This window comes from Hypomesus nipponensis, chromosome 22, assembly GCF_054491055.1.
Source record: "Hypomesus nipponensis isolate SF chromosome 22, ASM5449105v1, whole genome shotgun sequence".
Taxonomy (NCBI): Eukaryota; Metazoa; Chordata; class Actinopteri; order Osmeriformes; family Osmeridae; genus Hypomesus; species Hypomesus nipponensis.
The window spans coordinates 15,052,351-15,073,624 of NC_140382.1; the positions used below are offsets into that span (position 1 = coordinate 15,052,351).

A 21,274-nucleotide genomic window follows, 5' to 3' on the forward strand; every position below is an offset into this window, starting at 1 on the left:
CTAATAAAAATTCAGAAGGTGCACGTCTGGGTCTTTTCACTAAAAGCATAAATGAAGACAGGCTCTTGAACTTTAACCCTGCCATTTCACCATTCGGACATTGTTCTTGTTGGGTGACCACTTAGGCCATAGGAACTGCATGCTGGGTGGACAAACAAATGTGACATTGATTTCAAACTAAATAACAACATTTGTCCTTTTAAGATCTCATCTACAAGCTAACACACAACTTGCAACAAACACATCAGGATGACTTGAAAGGGTTCAGTACTTGTGAATGAAGCTACAAAAGTGTCACACATTTTTAAATGTACTTTACCATTGGTGGGTATACTTGTAATTAGAACACAAATTCACAAAGCTTGCACAATATTTGGAATGCAAGCCAATAGGGCTTGCAGGTGGCACCTGTGACCACAACAAAGAGACAGAGAGAAAGTTGGCCACAAGATTACTATGCCATCAACCCACTTGCTACTGCAGTTCAGCCACATTCAAAGCCACATTTTCAACTTGAAACTTTCTAAACCAACACAAAACTAAAAAAGCCTTTGTGTTGTTAATACGTTTTGCCAAGTTAGTTGAATAGCCTAACTTTTGCTTTACAACCTTTCCTTGGGACAGATCGGTGGTGCTCTAAACAGTCCTGTTCTCCCTCGAGGTCTGCAGAGCTGGGGAGCAAATTACAGCCCAGGTAATAGTTGGAAGGTCAATTCAGAAACAGAGAGATGGGGGATGCTGACCATTCAAAAGTCCTGTAAGTTGAGCGCCTCTCAAAGCTTGAATCAGTATCGACTCCCACATGTGTTCAGGGATTGATGATAATTGAGGTGATTGTAGAGTAGTTGTACAGTATTAAGTGCCAGAATAATAAAGGCAGCATTTTAGATGACGGCCTGTGGATTTAATTAAGTTTATAAAGTAGGACCATGGAAAACTTCACACAAGATAGTTCAAGTTGACCAAAACATTCAATCAAGCATTACAAAAAGTAGTCTATATGCAGTTTTGTGAAAACATAGTAATTGAAAAAGATCTCAGGGATAAATATCTATTACTACTCTTATCTACTACTCTCTGGTTGTACCACCCATCATGTAGGCTGTGCTACTACATAAAAGCTCTGGGTCTCTTTGACCTTAAAAATGCCCTGAATGAAAGCCCTTTTGAGAATTACATCTAAATCTGGGAGACTCGCATTGAAAGAAAAATACATTCAAACCACTTTCAACTTCAATAAAGTATTTTAGTGTTTTGACGAAAATAAGAACATGGCGGACAACACACATCAGGTACTTGCAGACACTGGCATCCAGGGCCATAATTACAGTTTGAGCAGATCACAGTTCACTAATGACTAATGTTGTGCCAGGGGTGAAAGGGAATCAGTCAGCAGTCTCTGTGCCTGTGTTTTTACAACATCAACGTATTTGTCATGGCTCAGACAGACAGTTGAAATCAAGGATTGGGCCTTGCTACAGCGCTTCATGCTTCAGCTTTGCCCATGCGGCTTCAATCAAGCACAGCTGCAATTATGTCATTAGTGCTGAGAGAGTTCTTCTCCTTCTTAATTTGGTTTTGAACAATAATGGCTATTCAGCATGTCATCTTCTGTCGCTGGATGGAATATGCATGTGAGGTGAATACACACCGGTTCTTGGTGGTATGTGAGCACAGCCTTTAAACTCATCGTAACTTCTCTTTATAGATCTTTAATCATACGCTTATAATTAAATCGGTAATGTTTTTTCTGCTCAGACGACAGACAGCATGCTTGTTGCAAGCAATCGGTATTTAGGGTCAATAGCTTAAACAAAACCTCATGTTATCAAAACCTAAGTATAAAGCATGAAGACGTCATGTAACTGTGTGTTGGAGTGGTGTAGAAGGATTGTCCCGAGAAAGATAGGAAAAAACCAGAGCACACATACAGTTCACAAACATCTCTAGACACAAACAAACACACACACACACACACACACACACACAGAGAGGGGGCAAAGCACATACAGATTGAGAGAAGCTCTAATGATAGTGCTAATTGTAGCTGCTATCAGGAGAGAACACGCCATGAAGGACGACACATTTCTACATCACAGGACCGAGCGGAGGCTCATTAATGTTTAGCCGAGTAAACAGGCTCAACGCCGTCATTAAAGCCCAAGTCATTAAAGAGTATTAAACCATGTGGCAGAGGGATCGCATTGATGGTCCCCTTCTCAGCTCTCTCCTTTCGGGTGGGACAGGAGCATGTTTCATCTGGGTGTGTTCGTGGGTGTGAGTTTGAAACAGAAAAAGACGTTACCACAGGAATGTACCTGTGTCTTTCGTCTCCCTTCTGGAGAAAATGATTCTAAGGAGCTTTTGTGCCACTCTTCCAGTATATAGACCGAAAACACGAAACAATGCAGAACTTACTTTATGCAAGAAGTGGCTGAGGTGAGACTTTTTCTGACTAATGGGATCGACCCCCCCCCCCTTCTCAGAAGTCTAATTTGTTAGTCTCCTCCTTATCTTCTGTCTGTGTAACTTCAATACTGCCTCATGAAGAAGCAGACAGGAAGAAGGTTATCTGAGGACAAGTTCAAGTTCAAAGCCATGGCAAGAGCTTACGGATGTCTTTGATCTCACAAAAGGAGGTTTAGACTAAAGAGAATCTATGAGGACAATTGATTACGCCTGACATGATCCCCCCTCTTGTTTGGAAACAGAGAGAGAAACCTGCCTTTGCCCAAAGGAAGGTGCATCACTGAGTCAAGAATTGAATCTTTGCCTAAGATAATCCTTTCAAGGGGGCATACATGTTACATTATTCATGGCACTTGGTCAACTTCAAAAGTGAGATGAGATAGAACAGTTGTAGAATCTCAACACTAAATTGTCTTATTCTGCATTTCAGTTCCACAGTGGTGACTTAACAAGATATTGTCTTAGGAATGAAAGCTGAAAGCTCAGTGACCTTTTTCAGATATTTACCTTTTTTCCCCATTTGACATCCATTATACGGATGCTCTCAACAATGCTTACATGGTTTCTCACCTCATCCAGTGTAGACCTCAACACCCACCATGCCCCTCTTCACATTATACTGACCTTCAAGCAATGGAACCAAGCTTGAAGGTCACCAACTCTCTCCCCTTCCAAGGCCATAAATGAGTATATACTATGTGGCCTGCTGTATGACCTTGTCTTAACAAAATGTCCTACCTTCTGAAATACATTCAAAGTATGAACTCGTCTATTCTCCCCAAACAATTAATTTACCTGAGATGTTTTTCTTTTGGATACAAAACAGTCAAGATGAAAAAATTGTAGGTGCACACGATGTAGAATTATGCGGTGCATCATTAGAGCTGTGTCCCATAGCTGGAATTCTTGTCATAATTGGAGTGCAAGAATGAAATATTCATGACAAGACAAGGCAGTTTTTCGAGAGTGAGAGAGACAAATAGCACATAAACTGACTGGGGAAGAAGTATAGTGTGTGTGTGTGTGCATGTGTTTAGAGAATTTTAGCCTCTACCCCTACGGCAAAGATAATCCTTGCATACCCTTGACTTCTGCTGTTCATCCAACATTCCTGAACTGTATTTTCCGTCCTCAATTCAAATCAAAATTTATGTCACAGAGGGCTTCACATACGCCCATAGAACGGCCGCTCAACCAACCTAAACCCTCAAGGAAGACAAAAAAGAATTCCCAGAAAAACTCACTTGAGGAGAAAAAATTGAAGAAACCTTGGGAGGAGCATTTCAGTGAGGGATCCCCTCCTCCAGAGACGGTTGGTGAAAAAGTGGATCAGAACACAGGCTTAACATAGTCATACAGCAGGGAAGTGTCAATGGGTGTTGGAACACCAAAATCCATTGTTCAACTTGGGTCAGTTGGTAGATGTCAGTATAAACAATGGTAGCCACAGGGCTACGTTCTCTATCAATCCAACCAGTTGAGGCCCTGATTCATGAAATGGAAAGATAATACACTCACTGGATCAGTGTTAAATGATGATGGTTAACTGTGCTTCATCAAATCCTTCCCCTGAATCTGGTCAACTTAAAGCATTCTTGGCTTCTGGGGGAAAAGCGTGTTGTATCGTTTTCATCAATAAATAATAACAATCTCTGCCTCAAACATCGGGACCCCCTGTGATGACCCTGAAGTCTCAGTCTGGAAGTTTCCAGAGCTCAATAACCTGGGCAAATCACTGGTACAGAGCTAACAATATGATTTCTTGATACATTATTAAGTACAGTATTGCTAATCACTAAGTAGTTACATGTAGTTTACGATGAGTTATTTGGCTCGCTGACATGCCCGGCTTCTAGCGTTCCATAATGAGCTCTACACAGATGACAAATGAAATAGTTATAGAATATCCTCTCAGCAATGCTCTATCCATCCTACATAAATATTGCACAACAGCTGCAGGTTGGTAAGAAATTCTTAGCCAACAACCAGCCACTGTATTACAATTTGATACTGTTCCCTGTATCGTTGCTTCTGCCTTGAAATAGTAAGTGGAAAAATAGCTGAATCTGGTCAGGTCACTATTGAGACTGAGAGCTTTCCAAGAGAACAAATATGACAATAAAAACTGTGCTTCATCTTTACTGCCATCAACACCTAAATCCCTAGAACATATTATTGTCATTTATACAGTAGATCTGTCATTAACAAATGACCTGGGGCCTAATTTACAAAACGTTTACATGAATACAGGTTAACATTTTCATCATATAAATATATATTTTTTTAATCACCTTTGTTTTCCCATATACCAGTATCAGGGTCAGTTTTGAGAGAGTTAAAAAATGTTTTTCAGTCCACTACAAGAGTCCACACTTACCATAGCAGATATTTCTGAACTGTAACTAGGCCATGCACTCGACACTTCTCCAAACATCTTTCCCACCTTGACCTTCTTGGGTTGAAGGAGTGAGAGAGGGGCAGGAGTGGTGAGAGGTGTGTGTGGGTGGGGCTACTTCTCAATGTGGCCTGACACCTTGGTACCTTTAGTGCATTTGTCTTCACCACAAGGGTTCCCTCCAACCATCCTGTTAGAAACAGAACACATTTTACAATTCAAGATTTCTCCTAATCCAGTCGAGGGCGAGGATGTCTGCTCTGGCTGTCACCAATATTATGTTGTGATCTCTTTGGGAGTAAAGTTTTCATATGTACTCACTTCTTTATCCATTGAAGGACCCTGCAGTGACGGTTATGTCAGGTGACACAGAGCTGTTTCAGTCTGGACTCAACTCTGGCAATTTGTGAATCCATCACAAGACACATTGACACCCCCACTCCCCCACCATCACCATCCACCCACGTCCGGCAGCTCTTGATAAACATGACCCAATCCTCCCAATCTCACCCACAGAGTCAGTGTTCCCTTTTCCCCACTCCCTCAGTCATGGCCTGGCAAAAACCACTCGCAAATCTCAAGATCCTTCTTCCAGCATGGCCCAGCTCTGTCCGGCAGAGCCTTTGATGAGTCTTTTGCACGACTGAGGTGATTCTTGATGTATTCTCTGGCACAGACTGCTTTTGCTCCACCAGCAGAGAGATGCTTCCTGTGAAAACAGGAAGGAGACAGCTCCCATGAATGCGCAGCTGGTAACTAAAGTTGCTTTGACGTTTCAAAGGCTGGTGAAACCTTCAAGATTATATTTGTTTAATGTCCAAAAATGACTGTGGGCTGAATCAGAACGCAGTGTCTTTGTGCCGTTTGGTAGTCCAACTGTAAATGTGCCAAACATGCTATGCTCGTAGTATGTCATAGTATGACATCCTCGTTATTCATTTGCAATGGCAAAATAAATTAACTACAATTTTGTATTGGGGGATCCATTAGCTCAAATAGACACTGTAAGAAAGAAGGAGAATGTACTTCCCTTATCGCTCCAACATGGCAAAACATGCTGACATGTTTATTGCTGAATCCTATCCTTGAACGAGTAAGAATTTACAGAAATCACAGGGGGAGGTGATAAGGAAACAAGGGAGCAGAACTAAACCTCAAAAGAATCTGATGTGAATAGTCTTGGGGCACGATTGGATGATTTAGGAATTGTAAAATGTAACTATGCAGAGTGGCACAGATGACAACAAACACTGAAAGATTCACCCAGTGGTTTTTCCATCCTGATTCACCCTATTTTTCTCTGCACATTTGACTTAGTTAAGACAAATAATTTCACTAATCCTGGATCTTTGAGCATTCAGGGTGTCAGATGCTATTGACTGAGGAGTGAGTCTAACCAGCTCAGCTCGGTTTTTAAAAACATGGGGAAAATCCAAACTCAGGTTTAGGACTGTTGCTAATGTTTGGTTGTTTTTGAGTTTTTGTCGTCTCATTTCTGTCAGAAAAGAGGGCAGTGATACTCAAGAGTGTGTTATTGAAACTTCCCCGACAAGAGAACGACCAAGGTATATCTATACCACTTGGATAGGTTTCTCATTATATAATAAAAGTAATTAAATGACTTCTGAGTTGCTGAAAGCAGTGATTGATAATTTTATTTATTTATCTGTCCATTTAACTAAGGTAAATAACATTGTAAAAGGTGAAGGCAGGGAGATGGAGGGCAAGGGGCATGAGAGATGAGAGAGATGAGGGGGAGAGGAAGTAGACAGAGAACGGGGAAAGGAAAGACGTGCCACAGAAAGTGTTGTCTCACTTAACCAGTCTGGTCACACCTTCCTGCAAATTATGCTGCTTGTTATCCCTGAGCACTCTATCACAAGCCTTAAATCAGGCTAAATTATGGGTGCACAGCTTCCGCCTGTGACAGAGCAGCCCACCGGAGTGTGTGACAGCCGGAGAGCACATCAACACCATCTCCCTCTCTCCCTCACTGCTTCCCTACACCATCTTCTTCCTTTCTGCTCCCATTGCAAACTCCTTCCTTTCCTCCTTTCCTCCTCAGTCTGTCATCATCAGACTCTCTGGTTGTGTCAATGTTTCAGTCGATGCAAGTTTGGTAGAAATCTAAATCAAAGAACACAAACAATTACTTTAAGAATACGTTTTGAGTGTCACTGCCCTCTTTACTGACAGAAATGTGTAAAAAAAATTAAAAATACTACAGCATTGAATTTGCAACAGTACTCCATCTGAGCGTCTATCCATTTCTAAGCCATTGTGACCGAGTTGAGTTGGTAAAACTCACTCCACAGTTAAATTACACCCTGACTGCTCAAACATCAAGGATTAATCCACATATCTGCCACACTAGGTGAAAAACCACAACGGGTGAAAACCCACAATCCTCCCGTTTGGTGTTTTCGTCATCTTCACTAAATATTAATGCGACTTGCAGAAAAACACAATACAAACATGCAGATGTTCCCGCCTGCCGGGGTGCGAGCTAGCGCTTCTGTAAGAGCGATTAGAGCACAGCAAGCATTGACAGCCAGCCACGTCGTCCCTTAACGATCCCAGTTTAAGTTTACAGATGCCAATTACGGGCAGTCATTAGTATCAAAATGTATTTCAATCAGGGTTTTTTGTTGAATAAACCACGAAGCCCCTCTTCTTCCCACTGTGCACTGCAGTGCAATCGAGCTCTGGTGAACGCACCGCTTGTTAGATTAATTAATGGGTTTAGAGAAGCATTCTGTCGACATTCAAAGAATGTCTTAAATCTGTGTTTTTTGGGTGGGTGGGGGGGGGGGGGGGGGTTGGAAAGGACATAACTGCTAACTCGGGAGTACTGAAGGAGAGAGAGGAGCTGCTTCATAATTAAGGACATTTCTCAGATCTAAACCCTTTTGAGAAAACATGAGCACAATGGTGCTTATGAAGGGCCTTTAAGGAAATAATTCAGACTCCTTACACAAACACATGAAACACACCCACATTCACATATGAAACGTTCACACACATTCATACTAGGCCTACTGAAAACTCACATCCACAAATTTGAAATGCTCATACACATACACATACATTTCAGATGTATGTACTGTCTTGGAAAATATTATTTCAACCTTTCAAAACGTTTTTCCCCCCCACATGAAGTGAAAGGGGAGGAGAGGATAGGAGAGAAGAGGAGAACAGAGAAGCTAAGAGCAGAATACAAAAGAGTACAGTAGAATCCTCATCAAGGATCCTCATTTTTTGCGAAAATATTTTAAAACCTTTTGGAGAAAAAAAATCACATACACAGTAAAAGGACAGGAGAGAGGAGTAGTGGGGAGATGAAAACAGAGAAGCATATAACAAGTAAAAAGCGGAGTACAATAGTGTACAGTAGAGTATAATAGAGTCCTCATGAATTACTCATCAATGATGCACACCTTTTTTTAGAAACCTTTTTCGAAAATATTGTTTCAAACGTTCAAAACGTTTTTTTTATTTGTTATTATTTATTATTAGAACATATTTTTTTTTAAAATTATTTTTCCAACCTTTCAAAACATTTCTATTGTAATGAGGTGATCACACACAGGCAGGCAGATGAAGTTAGTCGTCTGCTGGCCACATCAGTAAACACATTAAAATTATAGTTGCTCACACAATTGATAATGTCTGAGTCCTGAACATTTACAATTTTGCAGTAGATTAGCTTGATAAAAGGTCCCCACACACAACAACAGGACTATTCTGTAGTATAGTTCTATAACCTGTACACAAACATACAATTTAGCAAATAAACACATTTGCTTTGTCAAACTGAAATTGGACTGAGGCAGCCTTGGTGAAAACAAAGACGCGCTGTCTGCACTTGATAAAGCAACTTGTTTATGAAAACAAATCAGGGGTTGCAGACTATTGTAGGATGACAACTCATTGGCAGTCTAACATATCACCTCTTGTCTTTCCCCTTCAGAGGTTTTTTGCTGTAATATCACAGATGATGATGCCAATACAACGAAACAAGTGTGGCTGGCTTGTCAAAATAATGACAATCAATGCAATGCATGGTGTCTACCATAGTAGTAGTACTAAGTGGTCATGACAGAGTTTAGAAGCACAACTGTGAGCTTCCATAATGGCCAGTGTAGTATACTGTAGCACCGTAAATGTTAGTACATTTACATTTAGTAGACGCTCTTATCCAGGGCCACTTACAGCAAGTACACGGACGTTCCCCCGAGGCAAGTAGGGTGAAGTGCCTTGCCCAAGGACACATCGTTTGGCACAGCCGGAAATTGAACTAGCAACCTTCTGATTACTAGCCCAATTCCCTAACCGCTCAGCCACCTGACTCCTCTAGTCAAGGTATAGGGAACACGGAATACTGCGTGAGTAGTTAACTTAAGATTTCTTAAGAAAAAAAATGTTTTACCGGTCCTTCAGTGTGCCATTGTCTCTGTATTGGTGAGATACTGCATGTTCAGTTTTCTTTCCTTACACCAACGACTTCCAAACAAACAAGACTACAGAATCTGTTGTTGCCATGGAACCAAGCCCTGAGCTTGGTGGAAGAGTATTATTTGTGTGTCTTGTGTGTTAGTGTGTGTGTGTGTGTGCGTATAGGTTACACTATCTGAATACATTCAAGTGTGTTTATTCCTCCTCAACCATTTCTGATAGGTTGTTTGTATTGCTTTTTAATACCTTTAATGAAGTGTGTGTGTGTGTCTCCATGTGCACGTGTGTGTATCTGTTTGTCCCTGAGTGTGTGTGTGTGTGTGTGTGTGTACGTTTGTATGTATTTTCTCCATCTTGATTGCATGAGTTGGTAGGATCAGTGCCACTCCTGTGGCTGTCCCATATGGCAGAGAGCACGGCTCTGGGGCTGGCCCTGGTCGTTTACATTCTCCGTCAGCAAGCCAAGGTCAGAGGGTGTGTCTGTGTGTGTGTGTTCACATTGTCCATGGTCTAGGTCAGTGGTTCTCAACCCTGGTCCTCAAGTACCCCCTGTCCGACACGTTTTAGATGTTTCCCTGTTCCAACACACCTGATTCAAATGAACGGTCGTTAACAGGCTTCTGCATAACTAGATAACGACCCATTCATTTGAATCAGGTGTGTTGGAGCAGGGAAACATCTAAAACGTGCAGGACAGGGGGTACTTGAGGACCAGGGTTGAGAACCACTGGTCTCGGTGAATGTATGTGTTAGATGTAGTGTGCGAGTTTTGTTTTTGACATTGTGACCGAGAGACTTGTGTGTTTGTATTGGAGGAGTGTGTATAGGTGTGTGTTTGGGTGTATGTGCATTTGTATGTGTGTGTGTGCGTTTGTGTGCATAGTGAGTAGAGGATTGTATGTTCTTGATCCCCCACAAGATCAGGTCCCTCAGATTTAACAATACAGTCTGGGAAGCCTACCACTTGATAAGAGTTTTAGTTAGTAGTTAAGTGCAGCCGAAAGCAAACAGAACCAGACAATTAGGCAAATTCATATTTTTTAACACCACTGCAGAGACCGCTTGAGGCACACCTGGGCTGTCACTGTTTCTCTGTTTTGATGCTCGTGTCAAGGAGACCCGCACACCCTCATTAACCTCTATAACCAGCAGTCCAAGCAGCAAAGTTAGATTTGGTCATTGCTCTCCGGTACTCAAATTAAACTTAGTAAAGAGAAAGAAAGAAGAGAGAAAAAATAAAGAAAAAAAAATAATAATATAACCACAAAATAATAAAATGGAATTAAAATATAAAATATAAGGCAAGCAGAGTAAAGTGCCTTTCCCAAGGACACAACGTCATTTGTCAAGGCCAGGAATCAAACCGGCAACCTTCTGATTAACAGCTCAATTCCCTAACCGCTCAGCCATCTGACCCCCAACCATCCGACCACAGTGTCACGACAGCACATGTCAAAAGTCACAGATGAGCAGCACATCTGCCATGCATCTTCCAACAGGAACTCAAATCCCGTCTCTCTTCCGTGGAGTATTTGCTTTTAATTCCAGTGGGGGAGCACAGACTGTTTTGAAAACGTGTGTGCCCGGTATGGTACCTAAACGAATGTAGCAAAACAGAGTGAGAACACGAATCCAATCTCTTGGAGTAATTGACCTCGGGGTCAGGGTTGTGCCCACCTCTCTTTAGAAGGTGATGAAGAGTTTAGAAACAGTTAGTACAGAAGCTGAGGTCAGTGTGTCACAGCAGAGAATAAGCTGGAGAATAGTGGAAAAATAAATCGTTTCTAAGACATACTATGAAGCGTAAACAACTTTAAAGTTGAGTTTAGATGAATAATTTTACTTGGTCACGCTCTGACATTCTGTGCAGCACTAATACATACATTCAACACTTAGTCACACACCTCTACATCAAACTCTATCATGTCACGACGATCATCTACCCCCTCCTCCCGCCTTCAACCCCCACCTTCCTGCCTTCCACAGAGGTGTTTTGCATCTTCAACTTACGTATAATGCGAGGTAACATCTAAACGTATCTTCTTCGGCACAGGTGTCAAAAAGACAACAGGCTTCAAGGCTTTCAACGACGGCGCTGTTTGAAACAGTCGTTCGGCAGTTATCAACAGTCAACTACGATAAAAATGTTGCACATCTTAAACTGTTTTCTAATTAGGAGCTTTCACTTCAGTCATACTGTTAAAGCAACCTCCACTCCCCTGAGTAACTAATTTCTGTGTTAATTACCGCTAACACAACTAAAATGACTAATTTCATGTCGACAACCTAATTACAAATACAGTATGTATATAGTACATTGAGAACAGGCAATTAGTGCAGCTTAATAGGCCATTCGACACATTGATTCTGCTTAAATGTATGTTAGGAACAGCATAGACTATGCTTATGGGAAACATTGGAGAGTGCAAGCATAATAGCAAGGCAAAACTAATGAATATTTTCTAGGTGAACGAAATAATTAAGTTCAGTTGTTGGTGTCTTGAAAAACAACTAATATTTTTACATTTGAGTAAAAAATGTCATAAGGTTTAGTTCTTACTTGAGGTAACATATAAACACAGGAACAAATGAGTGGTAATTTGATGAAAGTTTTCTGATTAAGGGCTTAACCTTCACTTTAATAGCTGAAAATCCTAAATTATTTAAATAGTTGTGGATGTCCTTGACACACTACAGATACAAGGCACTGAAAAACAAATGTTATCAGCAGAGGTTGCTTTAAGTGTTTCTTTTGAGTCCGTTCAAAACCGTTACATTTTATTTCCTCTGTATGTGCTCTCTGTGTTACTCATAAGTACCACAGTGAAAAACACAAATTAGCATTTGAATTGATTTGCTGGAACTGTTGTCAGGTAATTCTGTACATGTCCCTCTCTGGGGTCCAATTTTGTTCACTGGGTACGCTTTCCGTGTTAACAAAAAGGGTTGTGCTTTGTCCAATTTAATCAGAACTGGTCTTTTAGAACCTCTGTATCCTTCAGGATTGGGAGGACTAGGACGATGGGTGGTGGAAGAATGAAAAGTGGAAAGGGATGAGAGGAGAACGAGAGGAAAATGAGAGGCAGGAGAGGGCCCTTATTCTTTTCAGAAAGTGAGTAAGAAAAGGACCCTCCCTTGGTGAAACAAAGGTGGCTCTGGTCTCGTCTAGCGCTGGGAACAGAGCTCTCCGTGGCATCTCCTGAATAGGAGGCCTTCGCTCCTTAGCACTCCCGAGTGGACCTGCCAACACACCAACACACTCACTTTGGGTTCCCTACCAGTTGATTTCTCTCTCCTCTCCTTCACACACACACACACACACACACACACACACACACACACACACACACACACACACACACACACACACACACACACACACACACACACACACACACACACACACACACACACACACACACACACACACACACACACACACACACACACACACACACACACACAGACCCTTTCCCCTTTATTCCTCTCTACATCTCCATCCCTTCTTCTCCTCACTCCCCGTCTCTCCTTTTCTCCCTCTGTTACACAGGGAATGAAAAAAAACTAGAACGAAAAAAAAGAAAGAATGAGCATTAAAAGAGAGGTTGCAGCCCATCTGTGGAGGTATGGTGTAATTACCCTTGTCCCCTGCTTCTGTCCCGAGAGGTTTTTTTCCATTGTGGAGAGCCTGGAGTTGGACCTACCCACCCCCCAGTCCTCCCTTTGCCCTCCTTCTGGTGAGGCCCTTAATGGCCCTGCTAGGCTGGACCAGGTCATGCTGGGCCGGGCCAAGTCCATTATCCACAGTGATTTGTGTCCTAATGAAGCTGGATTTATCTCCCTTATAGATGCTTACTAAACCTGCATGGGCCCCTCGGGTTCTGGCAACCCTCTGCCCCCAGTTACCTCAATCAGCGCTGATAAGAGAGTGTGTGTGTGTGTTGTAGGGGGTGTGGCATGGCACTGAATTCCAAAGAGGCATCCTGTATCATCTGAACATTGTAATAAGTGCCAATGTCTTGGATTGCCAAACATGGACGAAATGGCTAATTCTTGTTGTTCACCGAGAAAGACATCGCCATGGTTAAACCGAACCTGTCTAAATCCCGGTCATAGGTGATCTGTAGCACCCATTCACCTGGAGTAGTGAGTGGGTGTAGCCTACAGAGAGAGAGGGGTCAGAACAGGATGAGTGTAGCCTCAGGTGAAGGTCACTCTACAGGCCATGCTAATCTACCACTGACAAGACAAATCAGTGTTCAATCACTTGTTTACAGACAAACTTCCTCCAGTTACACCTAGCTTACACTAGTTAGAAGAGTTATGAATGCAAAAGACAACTTAAACACTTGGAGGACAATATCACCCCCTTCTCGGTGCATAAACGATATGGAACACATTCATCACAAATTCATTATTCACAGATGAACAAGCTAATGAGCTTGTGGATTGATGGCGAATTAATAAAAACAGCCTTCAAGCTGCGTGAAGCTTGCAAGTTGCATTGAGCAGAGAACAAAGCCGGGACAGGAGGAGAGCGGGAAACGAAGGTAGAGGAACGGTGTTCCCAGTGATCTGTGGAAAACGGGTCAAACGTACAGACGCATACACTGGCTGTTTAGGTTTATTCTCTATAATCCCCGTGTCTTTAGATGTGGTTTCATAATGCAGTTCTTCGCTAGCAGAGGAATCGAAAACATCAGTTTGTTTCTGTCTTATCACTTGCATAAATAAAACTGCTGGGGGATAAGCATATTAGTGGTTTATGCTTAGTTGTGCCTCCCTGGTTCTCCATTGAATCGAATAGACAAATGCAGCCCTGCTCTCAGAAATGTATGAATTATATTCTTGATGCTGAGCCAATCCCCTGAAAATGCTGCCACTTACATAAACCCAGAGGCGTATGAAGACATATAATCATAGAATATCATATCATCGACAGCTTTTCTCTCTCGGCCTGTCTCTCACTCTCCATCACCAACATCGACCGTTAAGTGCCTGTGCCGTGGGTTACTATCATCGCTTGCGATCTAAGACATTTGTAGTGACTATGCAATTCCCAAATAACTGTTTGGTCATGTTTTCTCGGTAAAGCACAACTCCCCACGATCCTCCTGCAATAAGCATGGATGACACGGGGCCCACAGCACAGGCCACATCCATATTCTATGAGCTTGAACGTTGGAACGGAGGGGTGGATTACATAAGGGATCGATTGGTGATGTCTGGCAAGGGCTTTATTTGGGAGCAGTGAGAGTAATGTCACAAACACAGGCCGGAGAAACGGAGGAGTGCCACTCGAGCCGTGTCCTGTAATTCTCTCGTTTTGCTCCATTCAAGGGACTGTAACAGTTGCAGCTACGACATCCCCCCACTGTGCCAGCTCCATGGAGGGCTGTATTGTGGCGGTGGTGTGAGTTGTAGCAAGGCTGAATGATGGCCCATCAAGGGAGACACTGGGCCAGAGCAGATGGCCGGGTTTCTGGGCCAGGAAGACGAGGTCTCTTTAAGGCATGACTCAGATGGGTGTGGTGGGACATGGGAGTCAGGGAGCGAGGGAGGAGGGCTAGGGAGAGAGAGGGAGGGGGGTTTGAAGGAATGAAAGGACAGACACAAGGGAGGGAGGGGATTGTTGAGAGGGTTTGGGGGGGGGGGTGCAACAAGGGAACAAGGGAGGAGGGGGAAAGCAGGAGAAGTAGAGGGCATAAGACACAGAGGGAGCCAGCCAGCCAGGGAGGGAACAGAGGAGTGGAGGAGAGGGAGAGGAGGAGAGGGGGAGGAGGAGAGGGGGAGGAGGAGAGGGGGAGGAGGAGAGGGGGAGGAGGAGGAGAGGCTCAGAACAATGAGGGACACAGGAGCTGCTGATCCATTCCTCTTTTTGGGTGAACGAAGATAAGGGGAGGAGAGGTGTCTGTGCGTGTGTGTGTGTGTGTGTATCTGTGTGCTTGTGTGTGTGTGTATCTGTGTGCTTGTGTGTGTGTGTGTGTAAAGCTTGTGGGAAAGAAAACAGGTCTCATTTGTATTCTGGGTCCGTTTTGCTAAGTGCACCAGGGGTTAGTACTTGTACACAGAGAACCAGCCCACGGGCCTGCTGCTGCTGCTGTTCCTGTTGCTTACTGATTTATTGAGGACTCTGACACACTCTCGACAGTTCTGTAGAAAACTTTACCGTGGGCAGTGACGGCGCATTCAAAGTCATTCTGCTCAGAGAGGTATGAGTATGAGATGAAAAGACCCGCCCACACGCACACAACACCCTGTTGCGACAAATGCTACAGTGTACCCTGAAATCTCTTGTGTTTTCATGTATTCTGCATTAAACCAGAGGGGTATTCCAGAAAGTAGGTTATGCAACATAACCGTGTAAGTTAACCGGCCAGCTGATTCACAATGTTGCAGCACCTACTGGCAATGTTGCTACAACACTGGGTGTCAGCTGGGGAGTTAATTTACCTGGGTATGTCACATGACCTGCTTTCTGGAATACCCCCCTGATGCTGCACTCAACATAAATGGTTTGTCCGTCACATGATTGACAGTCCTGCATGATCCTGCAAAGCAAGGACAAGGGGTCTAAGAGCTCATGTACTCAGACCTCCCGACTGGTCAATCAAGCTCTCATTATACTGTAATCCTCAAAAGAGAAAATAATACATTTGGATAAAAGCGTCTGCTAAAATGCATAATTGTAATAAATAAAAGAGCAACAATTATTTAATCTTACGCTATTGTTCTTTGAATCCATTAAGCCATTAAAGTAAACACATTTGTTGATGAAAGCCTGTTTTTGTTACTTTTGTTATGTCGTGGGTAATTAATCAGTACATACGTACAATGCTTTGCCTGTGCAGTGATCCAGGCTACCTGTGAAGCAGATTGGAGAAGGAGAATGAAAAACTAAGACAAAAAAATACCCCAAAAAAGCAAGAGAAAATAACTCAGTGGTGTTTTAGATCAAAGCTGTCTGAGTGGAATGACTGAATCGACCTCTAAATATACCACCTTATAAGTTGAAACACAGCAAACTGTTTCTCTTTATATTTCTAAGTAACCCACCTCCATGTTGTCTATTAAGGCCAGTAATCCAGCAGTTTTTGACCCGTCATGGATGAAAGAAATATCCCCTGAATAAACTTTCAAAATCGGATCAATTACTAATTAGTAACTTTCACAGTAAGATACAGGAGAGAGAAACAGCTTCTCCTAGTGGTCGTGAATTGCTCTTGCACCCAATCATTGCATTTTTCCAAGTGTCAACCTTCTCCATAGCAACCGCCCTACGTAGCAACAACTTCACATGAATCAAGGACATCTTTTATACACTTTCGCCCCATTCAGATTGAAACTGGATTTGTCGTCTTTCATACTTGGGAACAGAAGACACTGTGGTTGCAATAGACAGCCTCCCATGTTTGAGACATTGAAGCAAATAGCTTCTCTGACCCTTCTTTGCATGGATTCACTACACAAAGAACATGAGCTATGTATTGATCCTGACTCACCTACATTAAGGTAAAAAAATCAATCACTGGTAAGTTCAAGACAAAAGTATTTTCTTGAAAAAGGAGAATCCCAAAACACTAGCATTTTGGGTTAGGGTTATTTGTATTCCTACTTTTTTTTTTTTTTTCCTGAATTGTCCCATGGGATTTCAGAGCATGAAATCAGTTGAACAGGGAAAGGCCTGGGGTAAACTAGTGTAATTTCAGTCCCGCAACGCAGTGCTTTGATCAGACTGTGCAGTAGATTTAGAGTGCTTGTATCTGTCTACCTACCTGCCACTCCACAGGCCCCGCAGTACAGAAATGACCGAGACTGGGAAACCAAGGACTGTAGACTGAATTCCAAATGTAACCGACTACAGACCTGTGAGGAAGAAAGGACACATTTCAAATATCTGGAAACCTTGATGTGCATTTGATTTATATGTCATTGCCTTCCCAGTCATCACTGTTTACAATTGAAAGGTAGGGCTGGTATAAACTGAATAAAATACAATTCTCTGAAGAAGAAAAAAAACAGCATTCTGTGAGAGAAAAACAGGAAATATGAATTTGGAACACTACCTTAGAGCACTCCTTTGAAGTAAAGAAAATACACTATACACACAATGCTGACTACTGGGAAAAGAGGGGAAAAATATGCATGTTAGCATAGAGTCACAAGCACAACTACAGATAGCACCGCGGGTTTCCTGAACGTCAATGACCTCAGACCTCTAACCTCAGCATCCTATGGTTTGCAATCGTGATATACACAACAACAAAAAAATCACTTCTGATGGATCTAAAAGATTCATGAAGATCTCGAGAACATGAAAAGATTTTAGATGCAGTGTGAGTCTAATGAAATGTGTGTGTTGCAGAGAGAAGAGTCTTTATTCTCCTCGAGCGACGTTGGTGTCTCTCATAGGCACATCTCACTGAGAAAGCATGTCAAGTAGACCCTGATGACAATGACTTACCTGCATTTCCACCACAACCTCCACACTTTGGAACCACTGTGAAACTCTTATCCTATCAGTTCCTTCTAACCCTTAAATAGCTAATTGTTTCCATTATTGGGTTCTTTCACACAATAATTTGAATGTCCTACATGCTTCTTTGACATAGACAGTTGTGATAGTGTTTACAATATCACTACGGGGGGGTCGCTATCTGGCCATTACATGGTGAGCGGCATGAGAAATCACTCAATGTGAGAGTCTGTGTGCGTGTGTGATGTGCCTCCCTGGTGGGCATAGCCAGAGACGTCTGACAGATCCCACTGTCTCCCACCAACTACGTACAAGAAGGTGTGTTTGTGTGTGAGAAATACAGTACAATACACCAACAGTCCAATGACAGACAACTTGTTATTTTTGTTCTGTGCGGTAGCTAGCACCTTGAGTTTGATATGAAAAAATCACATACAGGTACAAAAATCACGTACAGACTGTTCAAATCCATTGTGCAGACTTATCTTTAATTTAAGATGATTTTTTGTGTAGCGGAATGGTTTGGTTTCCAAGCCATCAAACTCCAAGCGCTACAGAACATAAAAAATAAGTCCAATAACTTGTGAATAGGAAATGGCAGTGTTTGTGTGGTAAAGTGTGGGTCTACTATATGTGTGCGGCGATTCACACAATAAGTTGGCAATTCAATTATTCACAACAGTATAGCAGTTTGAATTGACAAAAGTGCCTTGTTCTCTCCAACTACAAAATCAATTTTTCGGTCTGTCTGTCCACCTACTAAATCAATCCATCTACTAACCTATTCATGCACCGAATCAATCAATCTACTGTATCAGTCACTTTGCATTCCATATATTTGTTACATTTGAAAACGTTTTAGAGCTTTTGTTACAGTAGAAAAAACAGGATGACTTTTTACAAACAGGAAGAGGCTCAGTCGAACTCATTGAAACACAGCTTCACTCCCATCCCTGCGGCTGTATAAGCACGCAAATCTAGTGCTGCTTAAAGCATCGACTGACCATGATTGAGCGGAAGTCGCATTTTAAATAGTTGGCTTTCACTTGAAGTGCGGTTGGGAAGAATATTATGTTAAATCAAGTAGCCTACATATGTTGGCTGAGAGGGAGATACATTTGTGCTCAACACCGCAAATCCACAAACACTTGATGAAATGAGGAACCCTTAAATCCTGATTTAAAATCTACAGAACAGAAAAGCATGCCCTTATTTAATTCAGTTGCTCAACCGAAGTGAGACACAGCCTCAGGCAAAAGTTGATCTTAATTTTCAATCCATGATCACTCACTTAGACACAATGCTATGGGATTGGGGGAACATAATTTTTTTTAAAGATAGCTGAGAGAAAGAACGAAGCACTAAATAAGTCGCTATTTAAGAATGTAAGGGAAGAGAGACATTCAGATTCACCTCACTAAACTTGCCACAGGCAGCCCGTCTTGGCTCTTACAAAACTAAAATGGTACCTCAAATAAGGCAGAGCAGCCACTGAGTTACAATGAATGTGAAAGCAGGAATGACGAAACGTATAATTCACCAGAGAGATGCGTGAGGACTAAGGATGTCACGGAAGGCCTGTCTTTTCGCAGCTTGGTACATGATCAACTGAATGTGCTACAGGTTCACAGATGACTAAGAGAGACATTTTGTAAAACTACATGACCCATAACAAAAACAGACATGGCATGGAATCATTTTCTTACTGAGTTTTTGGTCTCATTCTCTCCCTCTAACCAAGGGCATTTGGAAAGCACTCAGACTTAGTAAGTGTAGCCTACAATAGAACACAAGATGATATATTCTGTGTAACGTTTGTGTGGTTGAAAATATACTAAACCCATCTCAACTATCCTATTCCTCCCTTCCTCGACCTGAATCACTCACTAAATATCTGCAAAGAGACGAGAGGAGTGAAGGAAGCGAGGGATCAAGATGATCGGACTATAGGTCCATTGCAGTATCTAATAGTGATTGCCAAAGCAATCATAATTGGTGAGCTTATTTTTAACTTCTTACATCAATTCCCCCCCAAAACTTGCAACCTGAAATATGTAATTAACCTTTAAAAATTAGTCTTTACCTTTAGGCTGTATCGTTCAACAAGGACAAATGTAACTCTGCAGTTGAATTGAAGTATGATGTAGCAGCCCTTGTCTTGGATAAGATACTTTAAAATTGATAAATACAAAAGAGACTGATTTGAGGCATTTTTACTTTCAATGGCAGAAATCAAAAGATGCAGTCAAAACAGTATTACTTGACCAATGTTTGCCTTATGCCTGAGTTTTGAAAATGTGGCAATAATTGATTATTCCAGTGAATTGTCAACTCAATGATTAAGGTAACTTTAGCTATAACTGACTTTGGGATGTAGCTAGCTAAAGTGAAAAACAAACTTGCATAAAATATGCTACATGACCCATAAACATCTTAAGTTACCAACAACTTTAAAACAATTAAAAAATATAAAGGGCAGGGCATTCTTACAATACACAAGTAGCCTACTGTAAAAAGCATATCGAAGAACAAAAACGTGATACATTCTCTAGCTTTAAAGTGAACTACGTTGAGCGTAATAGTATGGCAAAAGCAGGTAAAACAATTAGTCTTTATATTCGGTGTACTTCTTTGCTGAACCGTGCACCTTGCTGGCCGGGTACTTCAGCCGGTTTAGGGCCATTTTACGGAGTACCGCTTGAGGTAAATCCACGTGGCATTTCTCGGCAAGCTCCACAAGGTAAATGAAAACGTCACTGAGTTCTTGTGCGAGGTTCTCCCGCTCTGCATCGGTCCAGTTGGGCAGTCCCTCGTCCACCTCTCCACGCCACTGGAATAGCTCGGAGACTTCACCCACCTCTCCGACCATAGCGAGCAGAAGGTTGCGGGGCTTGTGAAACTGATTCCAGTCTCGCTCGTCTGTAAACTCCGCTTGCATCCGCCGAACATCTTCAATAGTGGGCTCGGAACTGAAGGAAAACCTCGCTGGTGCTGCTGTGCCCATCACAGTCTGTTTCGAGTCAACATCCCCATTTGTACAAGTTGACAATGACTGCAACTTCTTAGAAGTGCCATTTGTTAAGTTTGATGAGACGGGCATATCGCCTTTCAACCCTTGCACATCACCACCATTCATTGCCATCGCGTTTTACTATATTTTCACGAAAACCGAGCCCCAATTAAATAACTTTAGCTATACAAACTCACCTGCCCACCATGTGAGAAACTCCCGCCACAAGCGAGGATGTTTTGTCTTTTCTTCTTGTATTACTGCGGTGGGGTTGGCATCAAGCTTGTTGGTACATTACCGCCACCTTATGCTCCGGAGTGTCGATCAGTCAAAGGCCTTAAAGTACATCTAAATATCTTTAAAATGTATACATATACGCTCAACCCAAACAATATTTTATCTTCCATCCTTTACAAACTGTCTGTTTTACGATAAAATCCATATACATGTCAGCAAGGCTATTTCAGTC

General features: G+C 42.2%; 1 protein-coding gene and 2 long non-coding RNA genes across 4 annotated transcripts; all 3 read right to left on the reverse strand.

Annotated features, from left to right (window-relative positions):
• Positions 1 to 4,616: 4,616 nt before the first annotated feature.
• LOC146236784 (uncharacterized) lies at positions 4,617 to 21,268 on the reverse strand. 2 transcript variants are annotated; one of them, XR_014740883.1, is made up of 4 exons: positions 21,003 to 21,268; positions 17,095 to 17,185; positions 5,375 to 5,573; positions 4,617 to 5,054 (listed from the first exon to the last, which is right to left on the reverse strand). It is a non-coding gene; the product is annotated as an uncharacterized LOC146236784 (long non-coding RNA). The 2 variants fall into 2 exon arrangements; XR_014740882.1 differs by having other exon boundaries at positions 5,186 to 5,573.
• Positions 6,545 to 16,576, reverse strand: LOC146236785 (uncharacterized). The gene is made up of 3 exons (XR_014740881.1): positions 16,376 to 16,576; positions 16,153 to 16,183; positions 6,545 to 6,991 (listed from the first exon to the last, which is right to left on the reverse strand). It is a non-coding gene; the product is annotated as an uncharacterized LOC146236785 (long non-coding RNA).
• dctpp1 (dCTP pyrophosphatase 1) lies at positions 19,994 to 21,006 on the reverse strand. Its single transcript, XM_084686407.1, has one exon. It carries the CDS (start codon positions 20,935 to 20,937, stop codon positions 20,401 to 20,403), a length of 537 nt encoding a protein of 178 aa, XP_084542533.1. The 5' UTR covers positions 20,938 to 21,006; the 3' UTR covers positions 19,994 to 20,400.
• Positions 21,269 to 21,274: the final 6 nt, after the last annotated feature.

Bases quoted from the DNA above. Each gene is read 5' to 3' on its own strand.
- dctpp1 (XM_084686407.1), bottom strand. From the start codon at position 20,937: ATGGCAATGAATGGTGGTGATGTGCAAGGGTTGAAAGGCGATATGCCC.